Below are 14281 nucleotides of genomic sequence, written 5' to 3' on the forward strand. Positions count from 1 at the left end.
GGGCAAATAGCTCTAGCCTGATAGGGTATGGTGAGACGACCTCCCAATGACCCTTGCTGTGTGTCGCTCCCCCAGCAGAGGCCTAACTTATAAGGACAGCGGAGTGGACATCGCCGCGGGAAATCGACTGGTAGACATGATCAAGCCATTTGCCAAGGCCACTTCTCGCTCAGGTAATGACGTCAACCCCCTCTCATTGCTGTTAATCAGAACAGCTACAGCTGAGCCACTAGCTAGACAGCCTGGAGAGCTGCAGTGCTTTCCCAAACTCATACCTATCTACTTGTAATGATCGGTGTAAGATTGGATATATGATTCGTTTCCCAAATCTCGCTGAGTACACTGCCTGTTCCAATTCCACCTTCTGAACTATTCAGGTCAACTAATCATCAAGCCTCTGATTAGTTAAATCAGGTGTTCTGGTACTGGAATTGAACAAATAAGTAGAATGGCTGGGCAACACTGGTAAAAGCATTATGGCAACCTCTGCCTAGCCTCTTTTTAGAGTGACAAGATGCTTGGGGTCAGTTTGGGATTGGGCATTTCATTACATGCTCTGCACCAAAGCAGTCTCTCAGTCAACCTATCATGGTTTCACCTCATCCAAGTAATTACAAAGCTTCAAGAAGGTAAATTATTTTCCTTCCCTTGTGAAATGAACCTGAGGAAAGAAATTAGGTTATTTGTCTTGTCTACTTTATCTGGGTGTTCGATGATAAAGTGATTTATTGTAGTGCCCAGGGCTTTAACAAATACTGTACCTGTAGACAGTGCCATCGCTACAGTTTTACTAAAACAGAATTTGGAACCGTTTTCTTGATTTGAACTACAAACACATTGCTACAGGAAGCTTTAATTAGTTTTCTACAATATAAACGTAGCAAAAAAATAAGTTTCAGGACCCTGTTTTTCAAAGATAATTCGTAAAATACATAACTTCACAGAGCTTCATTGTAAAGTGTTTAAGCCCTGTTTCCCATGCTTATTCAATGAACCATAAACAATTAATGAACATGCACCTGTGGAACAGTCGTTAAGACACTAACAGCTTACAGACGGTAGGCAATGAAGGTCACCGAGGACTAAGGAAGACATCCTCCTCCCTCATGTGGTACCCTTCCTGCAGGCTCATCCTGACATGACCCTCCAGCATGACAATGCCACCACGCACAGAATGAGCAGTATGGCTGATTTCCTACCAGCGAAGAGCCTGTATCTCAATCCCATTGAGCACATCTAGGACCTGTTGGACCCCCCCATAAATGTCCAGGAACGCAGGAACGTGCAGGTGCCTTGGTGAAAGAGTGGGGTAACATCTCACAGCAAGAACTAGCAAATCCGGTGCTGTCCATGAGAAGCACTGCAGTACTTAATGCAGCTGGTGGCCACACCAGATACTTGCTTTTGATTTTGTAAATCTATGCAGTTGACAGAGGACATTTCTTTCTTCTTTTTTTCTCCTGAGTTTACCTATGGGTGGACGGACGGATTGATGGATTGATTATTTTAGTTAATTATTTAAGACATACAGGTAGCTGCCAAAATAAAGGAAACACAGTAAATGATGGATACAAAGTATATTGAAAGCAGGTGCTTCCACACAGATGTTGTTCCTGAGTTAATCAACAACCCATCATGCTTATAGTCATGTATAAAAATGCCTGGTTGCCCATTTAAATTTTCAAACCATGGGATCTGTGACTTTGATAGAGGGGTCTCAAAGGAACATAGGGGGTTTAAAGTGTGCGTGTCAGTCACCAGATCTCAACCCAATTGAACACCCACAAACACCGATGATGGAATTTATTGTGGAAGAATGGTGTTGAATCCCTCAAATAGAGTTTCAGACACTTGTAGAATCTATGCCAAGGCGCAATGAAGCTGTTCTGGCGTCTCGTGGTGGCCCAGCACCCTATTAAGACAATTTATGTTGGTGTTTCCTTTATTTTGCCAGTTACCTTTATATCAACCAGATGTTTCTTTTTTCTTTTTTTACATGTTTTTAATTGGTGTATTATTTTTTTCCCCGATGTGTTCTTCAGTTGTAAAAGACCAGGGAGTGTGTGTAAACAGTTGCTTTTATTCCCCTCCTGTCCACCAGGGTGTAACGCTGAGCTGGGGGGCTTCGCCGGGCTCTTTGATCTCAAAGCTGCAGGCTTCATCGACCCCATCCTGGTGTCTGGGACAGACGGAGTAGGGACCAAGCTCACGGTATGCATAACTTCTCAAAACAGAAACTGTATATGAAACATTGCAGCCAGCCACACTGCATGTTTTGGTGCTGGAATAAAGCTAGGGAGCATCATATTCCAGGTACAGGCTTTTTGTTCTTTTTTTATCCGTCTTTTTGGCGTTGCAAAGTTAGATGTAGGATCGTGTGCATATGTTTTAGCTGTCTCTCAATTACACTGTGATTCCTCACATCCCATCTTCTTGCTGCCGCCTCTGCTGTGTTGGCGGAGAAGGTCCAAGGTCCCTACCCTTAGACCTCCTTCGCTAATGTGTTTTAAGCAGGCGAGGAGAGTTTATGCCAGGAATCACAAAGACATTAAGATCCTACAACCTCTTCATGACTTCACCTCTGCCTTCTCTAGATTGCCCAGGCATGCCAGCAGCACAGCACCCTGGGACAGGACCTGGTGGCCATGTGTGTCAACGATGTGCTGGCCCAGGGGGCGGAGCCCCTCTTCTTCCTGGACTACTTCTCCTGTGGCCGTCTGGATGTGGGCGTGGCCTCCGCTGTGATCAGGGGCGTGGCCGAGGCCTGCGGGTTGGCGGGCTGCGCTCTGCTGGGTGAGGAGGGGGGGGGGGGAGCAATCTGACGTCATCATTAAGATGCAAGGATGGGGGTGTGTGTGTGTGCACATCAATTTCTGGGTTCTACATTGTGTGTGCGTGCACATTTGCAACTGCATGTATGTGTGTTTGATCAACTGTGCGTTTTTCCATTCGTTCATCCAGGCGGGGAGACTGCGGAGATGCCTGGCGTGTACGGCCCCGGCGAGTACGACCTGGCAGGGTTCTGTGTTGGGGCGGTGGAGAGGGGCGCCCTGCTACCCAGGCTGGGGGACATCTGCGAGGGGGACCTACTCATTGGGGTGGCCTCCTCGGGGGTGCACAGCAATGGATTCAGCCTGGTTCGGAAGGTCCTGGAGAGGGCAGGAGTCACCTACAGCTCCCCTGCACCTTTCGGGAAACCTGGACAAACCGTGGGTAGGTTAATGAGATCATACAAGCTCTTACGCATGTTTCTTTGAGGGAGAATTTCTCTGGGTGTGTCTGCCCAATCTTTCTTCTCCTGTACTTTCTCTTGAAAGGAGGTAAATGGACAGTTTTGTGGTCATTTATATTTTCCGTTAAATAGGGTTCATCTGCGTAAGATGTCTTACCTTGTACTATCTTCCTGCCTGTTAGTGGTCTTATCCCAGCCTCTATTGGTCTTATTTTGTACTGTACTGTTCAATTGTATTATTGTAGAGTTTATCTGGGTCCTAGAAAAGTGCTCTATGAATCCAATGTATCATAATTAAAGTAATTCCCTGTAGATGTCCCCTTTCCCCGTCTAAAGTCTTCCCCATGTTAATTGTCAGGCGAGGTTCTCCTGACGCCTACTAAGATCTACAGCCGCCTGCTCCTGCCAATCTTGCGCAGCGGCGCCATCAAGGCCTATGCCCACATCACTGGGGGCGGCCTATTGGAGAACATCCCCCGAGTGCTGCCTCAGGAACTGTCCGTTGACCTGGGTGAGAGAAACACGCTTCTTATTGCCCATGTTTGCTTTTTAAAGTGTAGTGGTAAACAATGTATATGAGGATGAAACGGTTGTCCATATCGGATACCTGGTGCTGTTTTGAATTGTACTAACTGTGGTAGGGCCGTCTCCGACAAAACTATCTTAGTTGACTGAAAATTGTCTGTTCTTTCGACCAATCGATTAGTTAAAATGTTTTAACATGTATTTTTCTGTATATAGACACACCATATTTGGTTTAATTAAATCAACTATATGCATTGAGATTGTCTGATGCTTACCGTTTGAAATAAGACAAATGCCTCGAGTGCCAGAGATCTAGATAACCAGAAGGCAAAAAACCATAACCTGAACCAACTATTCCCCTCCCGCTCCTGCTGACTTTTGCAGATTCTGCCATTACTCTCCTGAAGTGCCAGTAATAGGCTACAAGAGAAGTCGGAAACTTTTCTCATGTGGAATGCCAATTTATCTTACCATTTTTACCTATCTGTGCCCCAGTTATGGTTTTCATATGCACATTTTTGTGAAACAGTTTAATTTGTATCATCGTCTTATCTCAGTCATTGTCATGTGGTTAATCAAAATTCTATGTAAATGATACAAAACTAAAAATTGTATATCTATTGCCAACTATGTACAAATATGTAACCATGTATAAAGCCAACAAATAAACATTGCAGCCTGCAGGTAGAAAATATCAGGGTTTTAAAAAAAATCCTATAAATCACATTGGTTACACATGACCTGACTGCAACAAACTTGAAACATTGTATCATCTATTAACTTGGGCCTGGCCTGAAACTTGCTCTCGCAAACTTAAAACGCTGTATAATATTCTGGGGCCTCAGTTTCCAGCGCCAGTGAGCTCGGGACAGACACAGCTGCAGGCTATTTGCGCAAAGCAAAGGATAAGAAGCAGCGCTTGACTTGGACAGGAGCTCACTGGAGCGGAGTACCGACACCTCAAATATTCTACTGCTTGAGCTCCAGTTACTCCTATAGAATATTAGCTCAAAAGCATTGTGGAGCTCTTGCACCTAAAATGTAAACGGTACCAGTGCCCAAAATGAGTATCATACCTATTTCAGTCGAGCACTAATAAGAAGTAATTAGGTAGGCCTATTTTATGACGTTTCCATTGGTTCAGTGCATGACATGGTTATCGAAAGAGAGCACAGGAAAGATTTTTCAAATCCATTGAGGAACTATTGTTTTTACATCCTTTGAGAATTACAGACTTTGTTTGCTTGCTGTTTTGAGGTGAAGAAAACATTACTTTGAGAAGCTCCGCAGATCATTAGTGGTGGTGCGTTTTAAGCCAATCAGAAATACTATCAGATCCCCAAATCGGCACATTTATTTGCCTACATTTACGCACAGGCCAGGTAGCCTGTAAGCCTTTGTGTGCGCGTCCTTACTCAACATTGACAGGAGTGCACCAAACGAAAGACACTGACTAAAACTCATAAATAGAATGAAATAAACCTTAACTTGTTTCTCACAAGTGTAGCATAGGTTGTGCACTCTGCAAACAATGTGTCCACTCCGACAATGATAACAGGAAGACTGGAATATTAATATGGAACGCATTGAAATTAATTACTGTAAGATTGTAGATGAGGAATTAACGGTAAATGTACTAGTGATTTTATGTCATGGGGAATTGCTATAGGCAAACAAATTCACACAATGAAGTCCTAAAAAAATGGACGGGGAAAGCGCATTCTGGAGGGAAAAGTGCATTGTTCATCTGGGTGCATGGTCAATCTAACATCTGCATTGGCCATGCAGCATTTACAGTGGGCATGCTGCATTTACAGTGGGCATGCTGCATTTACAGTGGGCATGCTGCATTTACAGTGGGCATGCAGCATTTACAGTGGGCGTGCAGCATTTACAGTGGGCGTGCAGCATTTACAGTGGGCGTGCAGCATTTACATGGGCCGTGCAGCATTTACAGTGGGCATGCAGCATTTACAGTGATATGGCCTCAGCAGAAGTTGCTTCTTGCGCTTCATGTTGTGGTCAAGGAATTGAGCTTGTATTTATACAGGAAGTACCGCCCCCACCTACCTTCAACCAATCATGTCAATGTGGAGCTATACAGAGCCCTCAACATTGTTACAAGAATTTGTGAGGTGCATGGCGATGCGGTACAGAGCTCAAATTGGCCAATGCATGCCTCTGGAGGCTCCGTAATTGCAATTGAGCCTCCGACCACACTTTCAGCTCAAGCATAAATTGTCTTTTAGTCTAGGCCCCCGCAATCGATTAGTTCACTGAGATGGTTGTAAATATGTTTTTGTGTTACTGCTCGATTTAAATAATCTTGTTCGACCAACAGCCTAACGACCAAACAATCAACCAGTCGACTAATTGGGGTCAGCCCTAAACTGCGGTTGGTATTTACTTCATATTGAATGCGTGTGTGAGCTGCTCTGTGTGCTTTATCCCACCCAGACGCCTCCCGTTGGATCATCCCTCCTGTGTTCTCATGGCTCCAGGAGGAGGGGGGCTTGTGCGAGGAGGAGATGGGGCGCACCTTCAACTGTGGCCTTGGGGCCGTGCTGGTGGTGGCCTTTCCGGATGCCCAGAGTGTTCTGAGGAAGCTCCAAGCCCACGAGGATGCGTGGATCGTGGGCTCGCTGGCCCACAAGCAGCCTGGTGAGAGACTAGAGCTAAAGTATGCGTAGTAAAACTCATAACGATGCTACAGGAATGATGGGTTCTGTACACTCCCAGGCCGATAAGGAAACAAACTGTATGTTGCATAGAATCAATCTTGTTAATGAGGAAATGCTCTTCAGATGTTCACATTAAATGTCATTTTTGTGTTGATGGGTTCAAACGCGTGCGTGCACACAGTTAACTCACACAGCGCTTGGTGGTATTCATCTTTGTAATTTTACTGAGTTTTGTTTGTGTGAAGGGGCCGAGCCGGTGGTGATCAGGAACCTGAAGCACAGCCTGCGTTTAGGCCCCTCTCCCTGTGTAGTAGACCTGGGGCCCATGCAGAACGGAGCATCTCAAGGGGACAGCAGTAGCACCGTCCCCCGCAAGAGGACCAGGGTGGGCGTCCTCATCTCAGGCACAGGTTAGTGTTGTGTATGGTGTGTGTCACTTTCTGAAATTGAAAACACTGCCATGTGTCAACAGATGTGTATAACATTGTTTTTTTTTTTATTACAAGCAAACATGTTCAAGTGATGCGCGTGCATGCTCTCATCAGATCTCAGTAGCAGAATTGGCTATATACTGATGGGTTGCTAGGTCAAGCAAACATTTCTAGCCCCAATGACCCCTCAACCCACCCACAAGGCCTGAAAACTAGCCCCGCCCAATAGTTTATCGCAGCAAGAGAAGTTGCCACATTTATCCAATGAACACTTTTTCCATAACATTATCGAGCAAATTATGAAGGAATATCTGCTTAATTTGTAACATAGGCTAAGAAACTAAATGTGTTTTTCCAAGGCTAAGAAACAAAATGTTTTTTTCATCAAAATAATAATTGTGAGCTTAAGAATGTCAGATCATTTTCCATCAATGGATGTCGAGTTAACTTGTTTTGACTGCTATGATTAAGCAATAAGGAGGAAGGAGGTGTGGTATATGGTCAATATATTACAACTAAGGGCTATTTTTTTGTCATACCTGTTGTACATAGCCCTGAATGCTGATTGGCTGACAGCCATCGTATATCAGACTGTATACCACGGGTATGACACAACATGTATTTTAACTTCTCTGATTACGTTGGTAACCAGTATATAATAGCAATAAGGCACCTCTGGTTTGATGTATGGCCAATATACCCCGACTCAGGCACGCCGCGTGTAAGATTAGCTCTTAGCCGTGCTATATTGGCCATATACCACATCCCCTCGGGCCTTATTACTTAAATAAATCCCTTTTGCGCATGTGCGTAACTAGAGAGAAATCCAACATGAGAGTTTGAGTGATAAAGTTGGCCAGAGGATCTCTGTGCAAGAAACACTTTGAAAAACGTTTTAAAATTTTAAGTAATGTTAGGCTATTGTGCCATTTATTATACCGAACAAAAATATAAACGGAACATGTCTGGTGAGTATACAGGCCATGGAAAAACCTGGGACATTTTCTGCTTCCAGGAATTATGTACAGATCCTTGTGACATGGGGCTGTGTATTATCATGCTGAAACATAAGGTGGTGGGGGAATGGCACGACAATGGGCCTCAGGACTTTGTCACAGTATCTCTGCATTCAAATTGCTATCAATAAAATGCAATTGTTTGTTGTCCATAGCTTATACCTGCCCATACCATAACCTCACCACCACCACGGGACGGGGTATTCTGTTCACAATATTGACGTCAGAAAACCGCTTGCCCACACAACGCCATACATGTGGTCTGCAGTTGTGAGGCTGGTTAGATATATTGACAAATTCTCTAAAACGACGGACGCGGCTTATGGTAGAAAATAGAACATTAAATTGTCTGGCAAAATATCTGTTAGCATGCTGACTGAAGGAATGTCCAACTGCACGCTCCCACAACTTGAGACATCTGTGGCATTGTGTGACACAACTGCACATTTTATAGTAGTGGACTTTTGTCCCTAGCACAAGGTGCACCTGTGTAATGATCGTGCTGTTTAATCATCATCAGGTGGATGGATTATCTTGGCAGAAGAGAAATGCACACTAACTGGGATGTAAACACATTTGTGCACAACATTTAAGAGAAATACGCTTTTTTTTTTTTACATTTCATTATAGTACAACGGTTGATTTGTCTAATCTTAGCAATTTCTTCTTAGCTAGCTACATAGCCGTCCTTGTATCAGAGATAATTGCATAATTATCGTATTTCGTCGCCCTAACGTAGCCTTCACTGCTATTCGCCCAGCAGCTAGCATACGCTAGCAAACGCCCACAGATTAGCATCACTGTAGTGCTATTCACTCAACTGAACGACTTGATTAGTTTAGTGTTAGCTAGCTACATAGCTGTCTTTGTTTCCAAGATAATTGTGTAGTTTAGAGTGTGTAGTCTTGGAGTGATTATCTTAATTTACCGAGGTTCGCTAGCCAGCTATTTGTCGTCCTTAACGTAGGAGACTCTGCTAGCTAGCCTACAGCTAACAGCTAACAGCTAGCCAACGTCTACTGAATAGTATTCAACAACCCGGTCGCATTCACAGGTAGTATCACATTTTCATTTCATTACAGTACAACGGTTTGATTTGTTTGATCGTAGCTAGCTACATAGCTAGCTACATAGCCGTCCTTGTATCAAAGATAATTGTGTAGTCTAGAGCGATTTTCTAGGTTAGCTAGCCAGCTATTGTCGTTCTTTTAACGCAACGTAACGTAAACAACACTGCTAGCTAGCCAGCTAGCCCCCGAATAGTAGCACTGTAGAAACTATTACACTCAACGGAACGACTTGATTAGTGTAGTGTCAACAACGCAGCTACTGCCAGCTAGCCTACTTCAGCAGTACTGTATCATTTTAATCATTTTAGTCAATAAGATTCTTGCTACGTAAGCTTAACTTTCTGAACATTCGAGACGTGTAGTCCACTTGTCATTCCAATCTCCTTGCATTAGCGTAGCCTCTTCTGTAGCCTGTCAACTATGTGTCTGTCTATCCCTGTTCTCTCCTCTCTGCACAGACCATACAAACGCTCCACACCGCGTGGCCGCGGCCACCTAATCTGGTGGTCCCAGCGCGTACGACCCACGTGGAGTTCCAGGTCTCCGGTAGCCTCTGGAACTGCCGATCTGCGGCCAACAAGGCAGAGTTCATCTCAGCCTATGCCTCCCTCCAGTCCCTCGACTTCTTGGCACTGACGGAAACATGGATCACCACAGATAACACTGCTACTCCTACTGCTCTCTCCTCGTCCGCCCACGTGTTCTCACACACCCCGAGAGCTTCTGGTCAGCGGGGTGGTGGCACCGGGATCCTCATCTCTCCCAAGTGGTCTTTCTCTCTTTCTCCCCTTACCCATCTGTCTAGCGCCTCCTTTGAATTCCATGCTGTCACAGTTACCAGCCCTTTCAAGCTTAACATCCTTATCATTTATCGCCCTCCAGGTTCCCTCGGAGAGTTCATCAATGAGCTTGATGCCTTGATAAGCTCCTTTCCTGAGGACGGCTCACCCCTCACAGTTCTGGGCGACTTTAACCTCCCCACGACTACCTTTGACTCATTCCTCTCTGCCTCCTTCTTTCCACTCCTCTCCTCTTTTGACCTCACCCTCTCACCTTCCCCCTACTCACAAGGCAGGCAATACGCTTGACCTCATCTTTACTAGATGCTGTTCTTCCACTAACCTCATTGCAACTCCCCTCCAAGTCTCCGACCACTACCTTGTATCCTTTTCCCTCTCGCTCTCATCCAACACTTCCCACGCTGCCCCTACTCGGATGGTATCGCGCCGTCCCAACCTTCGCTCTCTCTCCCCCGCTACTCTCTGCTCTTCTATCCTATCATCTCTTCCCTCTGCTCAAACCTTCTCCAACCTATCTCCTGATTCTGCCTCCTCAACCCTCCTCTCCTCCCTTTCTGCATCCTTTGACTCTCTATGTCCCCTATCCTCCAGGCCGGCTCGGTCCTCCCCTCCCGCTCCGTGGCTCGACGACTCATTGCGAGCTCACAGAACAGGGCTCCGGGCAGCCGAGCGGAAATGGAGGAAAACTCGCCTCCCTGCGGACCTGGCATCCTTTCACTCCCTCCTTTCTACATTTTCCTCCTCTGTCTCTGCTGCTAAAGCCACTTTCTACCATTCTAAATTCCAAGCATCTGCCTCTAACCCTAGGAAGCTCTTTGCCACCTTCTCCCTCCTGAATCCCCCCTCCTCCCTCTCTGCAGATGACTTCGTCAACCATTTTGAAAAGAAGGTCGACGACATCCGATCCTCGTTTGCTAAGTCAAACGACACCGCTGGTTCTGCTCACACTGCCCTACCCTATGCTCTGACCTCTTTCTCCCCTCTCTCTCCAGATGAAATCTCGCGTCTTGTGACGGCCGGCCGCCCAACAACCTGCCCGCTTGACCCTATCCCCTCCTCTCTTCTCCAGACCATTTCCGGAGACCTTCTCCCTTACCTCACCTCGCTCATCAACTCATCCCTGACCGCTGGCTACGTCCCTTCCGTCTTCAAGAGAGCGAGAGTTGCACCCCTTCTGAAAAAACCTACACTCGATCCCTCCGACGTCAACAACTACAGACCAGTATCCCTTCTCTCTTTTCTCTCAAACTCTTGAGCGTGCCGTCCTTGGCCAGCTCTACCGCTATCTCTCTCAGAATGACCTTCTTGATCCAAATCAGTCAGGTTTCAAGACTAGTCATTCAACTGAGACTGCTCTTCTCTGTATCACGGAGGCGCTCCGCACTGCTAAAGCTAACTCTCTCTCCTCTGCTCTCATCCTTCTAGACCTATCGGCTGCCTTCGATACTGTGAACCATCAGATCCTCCTCTCCACCCTCTCCGAGTTGGGCATCTCCGGCGCGGCCCACGCTTGATTGCGTCCTACCTGACAGGTCGCTCCTACCAGGTGGCGTGGCGAGAATCTGTCTCCTCACCACTGGTGTCCCCAGGGCTCTGTTCTAGGCCCTCTCTTATTCTCGCTATACACCAAGTCACTTGGCCCTGTCATAACCTCACATGGTCTCTCCTATCATTGCTATGCAGACGACACACAATTAATCTTCTCCTTTCCCCCTTCTGATGACCAGGTGGCGAATCGCATCTCTGCATGTCTGGCAGACATATCAGTGTGGATGACGGATCACCACCTCAAGCTGAACCTCAGCAAGACGGAGCTCCTCTTCCTCCCGGGGAAGGACTGCCCGTTCCATGATCTCGCCATCACGGTTGACAACTCCATTGTGTCCTCCTCCCAGAGCGCTAAGAACCTTGGCGTGATCCTGGACAACATCCTGTCGTTCTCAACTAACATCAAGGCGGTGTCCCGTTCCTGTAGGTTCATGCTCTACAACATCCGCAGAGTACGACCCTGCCTCACACAGGAAGCGGCGCAGGTCCTAATCCAGGCACTTGTCATCTCTCGTCTGGATTACTGCAACTCGCTGTTGGCTGGGCTCCCTGCCTGTGCCATTAAACCCCTACAACTCATCCAGAACGCTGCAGCCCGTCTGGTGTTCAACCTTCCCAAGTTCTCTCACGTCACCCTGCTCCTCCGCTCTCTCCACTGGCTTCCAGTTGAAGCTCGCATCCGCTACAAGACCATGGTGCTTGCCTACGGAGCTGTGAGGGGAACGGCACCTCAGTACCTCCAGGCTCTGATCAGGCCCTACACCCAAACAAGGGCACTGCGTTCATCCACCTCTGGCCTGCTCGCCTCCCTACCACTGAGGAAGTACAGTTCCCGCTCAGCCCAGTCAAAACTGTTCGCTGCTCTGGCCCCCAATGGTGGAACAAACTCCCTCACGACGCCAGGACAGCGGAGTCAATCACCACCTTCCGGAGACACCTGAAACCCCACCTCTTCAAGGAATACTTAGGATAGGGTAAGTAATCCTTCTCAACCCCCCTAAAAGATTTAGATGCACTATTGTAAAGTGGCTGTTCCACTGGATGTCTTAAGGTATGCACCAATTTGTAAGTCGCTCTGGATAAGAGCGTCTGCTAAATGACTTAAATGTAAATGTAAATTGTGCGTATTAAATATTTCTAGGATCTTTTTATTTCAGCTCAAGAAAAATCAGAACACTTTACATATTGCATTTTAATATTTTTGTTCAGTATGAATAACCTACCTACAACTGGTAAGTTATGACATGCGCTGCTCTACACACACGCACCACTGGCCCTCCCCACCACTCAGGAATAGCCTGCTTACTGCCTGATAACGGCAGTGAAATAGACACAGTACCAGTCAAAAGTTTGGACACACCTACTCATTCAAGGGTTTGTCTTTATTTTTACTATTTTCTACATTGTAGAATAATAGTGAAGACATCAAAACTATGAAATAACATGGAATCATGTAGTAACCAAAAACCTAAGAGCAAACCAGATGGTGATGACGTATCTCTGCAGAATGTGGTAGCCATGCTGGTTAAGTGTGCCTTGAATTCTAAACAAATCACTGACAGTGTCACCAGCAAAGCACGCCCACCACCGCCACGCTTCACGATGGGAACCACACATGTAGAGATCATCGGTTCACCTGCTCTGCATATCACAAAGACAGATTTGGGCCTTGTAAAAATAATGTTTAATAAACAACTCTAAAGGGGCCCTATAAAATCTGAGATTCCCCCCCAAATTTGACTATTTTCCCAAATTATGTTCTCACTTTTTTTAGTAACTCTTAAAATTACAATTGTTCATGGAGAAACAACTAAATTCTATGTTTTGAGTCCATGTCGATGCTTTAAAAAAAAAAAGTGTTTTTTTTTCTATTGTGCATCTAGCAAGTGAGGAATGTGCCAGTTTAGCGACTGTTCTGTAATGCTGCTGCTCATCTCATGCCAGTTTTCAAATAATAGATACAAATTATATACTTACTCAAAATATACTTCTCAGGTAAGTCTACTTTGCAGTTAACATTTTTAAATAAGGAAAGTATTTCTGTCAACCCACAAGACGGTGATCAGGCTACACATGGAGCGATAAACAAGCGTGTGCACCACACAGACCGACAAGCAATATTGCTGGTAAATAATTTGGAGATGCTGTGTTAGGTTTGGCTTTTTCTAAGCCAATAGTGGCTAACCAGGGGTGGGATAATATCAGTGTTGCCTTCCTTAGATAGTAGCTGTGGGCTTGTGGTGTCTGATACTTGTTTATGACCGTTTGCAGTGGAACACATGAAAATTGCATCTGTTTTAAGAATCGTTTGGCGAGCTACTCATAGGTGGGCAGCGAGCTACTGGTAGCTTGCGATCAACCTGTTGGAGACCCCTGCTGTTGTCCATTGTTAAAGGGATAGTTCACCCAAATTTGATGGTTCGTTAGTGTGAAAGTTGTCTAAGTAGAGCCAACATATGTGTAGAATTGCAGTTAAGTGGATACTAGTGCCCCATAGCTAAGTTGAATCGTTATATCAGTGTGCACTGCCTTAAGTGTATTGTGTGTGTGTGTGTGTCAGGCACCAACCTGCAGGCGCTGATGGAGCAGACCAAGAGAACGTCCAGCTCAGCAGAGATCGTGGTGGTGATCTCCAACCAGCCGGGGGTCTTGGGCCTCAAAAGGGCCTCTCTGGCTGGCATACAGACACGGGTGGTTGACCATAAGCTGTACGGTAGCCGGGCAGAGTTTGACGGCACCATTGACCACGTGCTGGAGGAATTTGATGTGGAGGTGGTGTGTCTCGCCGGATTCATGAGGATCCTCACGGGGTCCTTCGTCAGGAAGTGGAACGGTAGGACCACCCAGCTTTGTGTGTATCAATAGTAGGTTTGTGTGCATTTTCTGTGATGACAATGTATCGCACAGAAAAAGTCCATTAACTTCACTTGCTCTCCCTTGACATTACATGGGGAAAGGAATGCTTTTTGAAATGTTCA

At 46.0% G+C, this 14281-nt stretch overlaps 1 protein-coding gene across 4 annotated transcripts in view; it reads left to right on the top strand.

Moving 5' to 3' along the window:
* gart (phosphoribosylglycinamide formyltransferase) overlaps positions 1-14281 on the top strand; it is a 29161-nt gene that overhangs the window by 13258 nt on the left and 1622 nt on the right. For 3 of the 4 annotated variants that reach the window (XM_052498979.1, XM_035754923.2, XM_052498981.1), the window contains exons 12-19: positions 76-173; positions 2102-2211; positions 2595-2793; positions 2962-3213; positions 3591-3743; positions 6215-6418; positions 6684-6848; positions 13864-14136. In XM_052498979.1, coding sequence (XP_052354939.1) covers positions 76-173; positions 2102-2211; positions 2595-2793; positions 2962-3213; positions 3591-3743; positions 6215-6418; positions 6684-6848; positions 13864-14136 — 1454 coding nt within the window. The remainder of the gene's footprint in view (positions 1-75; positions 174-2101; positions 2212-2594; positions 2794-2961; positions 3214-3590; positions 3744-6214; positions 6419-6683; positions 6849-13863; positions 14137-14281) is intronic. The other variant, XM_052498980.1, reaches the window with a different exon arrangement.

Source organism: Oncorhynchus keta, chromosome 37 (assembly GCF_023373465.1).
Source record: "Oncorhynchus keta strain PuntledgeMale-10-30-2019 chromosome 37, Oket_V2, whole genome shotgun sequence".
In the NCBI taxonomy this organism is placed as follows: domain Eukaryota; kingdom Metazoa; phylum Chordata; class Actinopteri; order Salmoniformes; family Salmonidae; genus Oncorhynchus; species Oncorhynchus keta.